Source organism: Lactuca serriola, chromosome 2 (genome assembly GCF_051521515.1).
Source record: "Lactuca serriola cultivar US96UC23 chromosome 2, Lser_US96UC23_V15, whole genome shotgun sequence".
Classification (NCBI taxonomy): domain Eukaryota; kingdom Viridiplantae; phylum Streptophyta; class Magnoliopsida; order Asterales; family Asteraceae; genus Lactuca; species Lactuca serriola.
This window is the reverse complement of record NC_136409.1, coordinates 155,400,529-155,405,051: the sequence shown is the minus strand read 5'-3', so window position 1 is coordinate 155,405,051 and position 4,523 is coordinate 155,400,529. Positions and strand designations below refer to the sequence as shown.

General features: G+C 32.5%; 2 protein-coding genes across 2 annotated transcripts; one reads left to right on the top strand and one right to left on the bottom strand.

Annotated features, from left to right (window-relative positions):
• Nucleotides 1-403: 403 nt before the first annotated feature.
• LOC145089687 (uncharacterized) lies at nucleotides 404-1,028 on the bottom strand. Its single transcript, XM_079028089.1, has 2 exons — nucleotides 1,009-1,028; nucleotides 404-794 (listed from the first exon to the last, which is right to left on the bottom strand). Exons 1-2 carry the CDS (start codon nucleotides 1,026-1,028, stop codon nucleotides 404-406), a joined length of 411 nt encoding a protein of 136 aa, XP_078884215.1.
• A 547-nt stretch (nucleotides 1,029-1,575) lies between these two features.
• On the top strand, nucleotides 1,576-3,651 carry LOC145087106 (Pentatricopeptide repeat (PPR) superfamily protein). The gene has a single exon (XM_079025006.1). It carries the CDS (start codon nucleotides 1,596-1,598, stop codon nucleotides 3,429-3,431), a length of 1,836 nt encoding a protein of 611 aa, XP_078881132.1. The 5' UTR covers nucleotides 1,576-1,595; the 3' UTR covers nucleotides 3,432-3,651.
• Nucleotides 3,652-4,523: the final 872 nt, after the last annotated feature.

Below are 4,523 nucleotides of genomic sequence, written 5' to 3'. Positions count from 1 at the left end.
TAAAAAAAAATTAAAAAACATTAAAGGATACTCAAAAGGATATATTGAATTATAAGTTTATACTCATTAAATCCACATAACTCAACATTTAGATTTAGATTTAGATTGACAGTATAAGATGACATCTTCTTCTTTAACACCATAAGTTTCTTCAAGGTATCAATATGAAGCTTCTATGTCATTTCACTTGGCAATATTTTGATTAAAGGTGTGATTTTAGCAAATGGATATTGAAATCATAGGTGTATTTGATTTGTTTCAACTATCCTGCCTTCCCATAAGATTGGTTGTATATTGTGTAGTCATACTTGTGATATATGAAATGCTCATCGTATAAGTACAATGATCCAAAAGACTTAGACGATAAAGTTCATAATTTTTTAACAAAGCGAGGAAATTGAGACTAACCCATTAAATTAACACAAAGATGAACATCAAGTTCACAAAACAACTCATGCATTTGTTGAAGATCAACGACGTTGTCGTGAGAGTAAAGTACAATGAGCAATGCCACCGAATTCTTCACATACATCACTACAATGTTCATCCCTTTTTTCGTTTTCGGCTTCAAAACTTCAATGTTAACTCTCTTAGACACATTTGTCATGTTCAATATCCCAGTATTGCTTGATTCATCCACCACCACTCTATACGACGACGGATCCGACAGATAAAAACGAACTTTGCTGCCACAAACGACATCATCACCCCCATCTCCAATCCGATGAAATTGAATCGATTCAAAACAATCAAACGTGCCCCTTTTTCTACTACAACTCAAATCCTTGTACGAACTACATATAGTACATAATTATGTGAATAGTTTCTAACGAATTTAGTGAGATACTTTTGAATTATGAAATCAGGAAGAAAATCTTGGCTTAGGGTTATTTTGATTTAGATGTGGGTGCGTAATTGGGTAAATATAATGACTTAATACCTACATAAATGACATGTAATTACATTTTACCCTTAATTAGTTTTTACTGGTTCTATTTAGAGGTTTACCTTGAGATATCGGCTACCATAAGATATAATCTCTATACTAATAAAAGAGTAGTCCTTTTGCCAAGTGTCATAATATTAGAACTCCTAGTTAATATGATGTCACTTGTCATTCTATTAATTATCTATTTTAAATTCATTAAACCTCATAATTAATGTGATGTTATTTGTCAATCTATTTATTCTTTATTTTAAATTTTAAATTTTAAATTTTATATTATCGTTTTCATTAGTTCACAAATAAAAAGAGTCTAATATATATGATAAATTAATTCCACATATTTATTTGAATCAATAATTATAATTTTACATAACTAATAAAACAATCTCTTAATTAATAATGTATCTAAAATTTTATATAAAATAATTGATTAATAATTTTGAATTTTTTACTATGAATATTTAATTAATTTTGTAACCGTGATTTACACGGGTTATAAACTAGTATAATATAAATAAAAAGTATACTTAAGTGATAAAAAAACCTTAATTTACTGGTAATATTTATAGTTTAAATACTTGAATGATAATATTCTTTAACAATTTTGAAACTTACTCAACTTTGAAGTCATTTTCCCTATCTAAGAGATATGTTAACTTTTCTTGGTCCAGAGGCAACAATCGTCTTTCTGACTATGCACAACTTCAGAAGAACCCAACTCCACCGCGCTCTTCCTCTCCAAATCCAGTTCCTCCGCCTCCTCTCCTCCATCTCCGCCACCACTGTCACCCCCTGGTACGCTGCTCCGCCCTCATCACCCAACAACCAAAACACAGACCCACTCCTCACCACTCTCTCCCAAGCCATCACCAACAAATCAAACCCTCTCGAAACCTCTGTCCGTAAACTCCTCCCGTCTCTCAAACCCCATCACATAATCGACCTAATCAACCTAAACCCACATTCTCTTGACCCACACGACCTCCTATCCTTCTTCAAATGGCTATCCACTCAACCCCCATTCCGCCACACCATCCAATCTTACTTTACCATGATCAAATTCCTCTCCGCTCATCAAATGTTCCAGCAATCCGAATCTTTACTCCATTTCGTAGTCTCACGAAAAGGGAAACACTCCGCTGCTTCTGTCTTCCAAGCATATATCGATACTAAAGGTACAGAACATAATGAATTTGTCATTGGTGCTCTCGTTAACTGTTACGTGGACAATGGGTTTATTTCCGATGCTATTCAATGTCTTCGGTTGGCGAAAAAACAAAACTTTAGGGTTCCATTACAGTGTTGTGGACGAGTTCTTGACTATTTAATGAAATCTAATTCCAGTTCGACTGCTTGGGGTTTTTATGTGGAGGTTTTGGGACATGGATATCCCCCAGATGTATATACTTTCAATAAATTGATGCATAAGTTTTCTAAAGACGGTATGATCAACGATGCTAAACTGGTGTTCGATGAAATTACTAAGTGGGGGCTAAGACCTAGTTTAGTTAGTTTCAATACTTTGTTGAATGGATACTGTAAATCAGGTAAACTGGAAGAAGCGTTTAGGTTAAAAAAAGCTATAGAAGAGACCAATCTTGCTCCAGATGCATTTACATACAGTGTTTTGATTAATGCCCTATGTAAAGAAAATAGATTAGGTAATGCATACCAGTTGTTCGATGAAATGTCTACAAGAGGTTTAAACCCCAATGACGTTATCTTTACAACCTTAATTAACGGATTATGCAGTAATTCAAAGACCGATTTAGCAATGCAGATGTACAGTAAAATGCTGGTGAGAGGAATCAAAGCTGATTTAATTACCTTCAACACCCTAATCAATGGCCTTTGCAAGAGTGGTAAAATAGGCAAAGCTAGGAATCTCATTGATGAAATGTCACGTGAAGGGTTAAAACCTGACAAAATCACTTACACGTGTCTCCTTGATGGGTGTTGCAAGGAGGGAGATTTGCAATTAGCACTTGAAGTCAAAGAAAAAATGGTGAAAGAAGGCATTGAGCTTGATGATGTGGCATTCACAGCTCTTATATCGGGTTTATGTAGGGAAGGATTTGTTGTTGATGCAGAAAAGTTATTGAGGGAAATGACAAAATTGGGTCTGAAACCTGATGATGTAACGTACACCATGGTTATTGATGGGGTTTGTAAGAAGGGAGATGTAAAAATGGGGTTTCAGTTGTTGAAGGAGATGCGTAGAGATGGAGTTGTTCCAGGGATTATAACATATAATGTGTTGATGAATGGATTGTGTAAATTAGGGCAAATGAAAAATGCAAGTAAGTTATTGCAATCGATGCTTGATTTGGGTGTGTTTCCAGATGATATTACTTACAATATTTTATTGGAAGGTCACTGTAAATATGGAGATCCTGAGGTTTTGGAGAAATTAAGAAGTGAAAAAGGAGTAATTTATGATTATGCTTCTTATATCTCTCTCGTAGAAGGGTCTATTAAAAGTTAAAAGTTGAAACTACTAAAGATCATCAGAATAGATGGTTGTCAATTTGAATAGTGTGAACAAAGTGTTGTAAAATCGATTTAGTACAAGGAAAGTGGATTTGAAATGAGAGGTATGTATTGCTTTCTTTTCTCGTTCTATCTCTATCAATTCTCAACACTTCATTTACATGTATATTATGTGTTTGATGAAATGCTCAAATGAAATATTTATTCGGCTATAAGGATGTTTAGGAGCATTATATGGGACCCACATATAAGTGTGTACATGTTCCATAGGAAGAAAAAATTAGAATGTGTTTGGTTGTGGAAAAATTTCTAGTTTTCCATGAAAATTTTCAAATAGAAAATTTTGAAAACATATTTGATTGATTTAGTTTTCAAAATTTTTCCAAGAAAATGAAAATTTTCTGTTTTCCAACTAAAAACGTTGTTCATCTCTGCGTAAAGCTTGTTACAAAACATGAATGTTACATAAAGAAATATAAAACGTATATTGCACATATAATAAGTTAGTAACAAACATTACATACTTTAAAACATTACAATATTCACATTCCAATTGTTTATAAAAATGTAATCAACCCAACAATGTTGAACTATGTCTAGATCTCTATACATTAAACAAAGAAGTTGCCAAATTTTCTTTAAAACATTACAATATTCACATTCCAAATTCTTTTTTCTACCTTTGTAAGTCAATAATTCATTACGAATAAAAGTTATTTTTATCTTCAAAATAAAACCTCAAAAACCAATAACCAAAATAGATGGTATGGCAATATGGCATATAGATGGGTAATTAGCTAAAGATTTGCAGGAATAAAAAATCGTGTTTAGGAAGCAAAAGATGGGAATTAGCTAAAAACGATAAAGAACCAATTTTTGATTGTTTTATTATAAAAACATCCATCTTACAAAGACATACTGTGTGTAGTTGTCATTCTTTGTTTTAGAAAGATACACGTATATTCTTTATTAAAAGTATTTCATTTCAAAGCGTTCATACGTATGTAACTTAATTATGTTAATATGATAATCGTTACCATAAAATGAATATAAAAAAACTAGTGATATGAAATTGGGGCTTTACCGC

Coding starts and splice junctions, on each gene's coding strand:
- LOC145089687 (XM_079028089.1), bottom strand. CDS start 1,028: ATGGTAGCCGATATCTCAAG. Junction 795..1,008: donor ATGGTAGCCGATATCTCAAG/GTAAACCTCTAA, acceptor TACTATATGTAG/TTCGTACAAGGATTTGAGTT.
- LOC145087106 (XM_079025006.1), top strand. CDS start 1,596: ATGTTAACTTTTCTTGGTCCAGAGGCAACAATCGTCTTTCTGACTATG.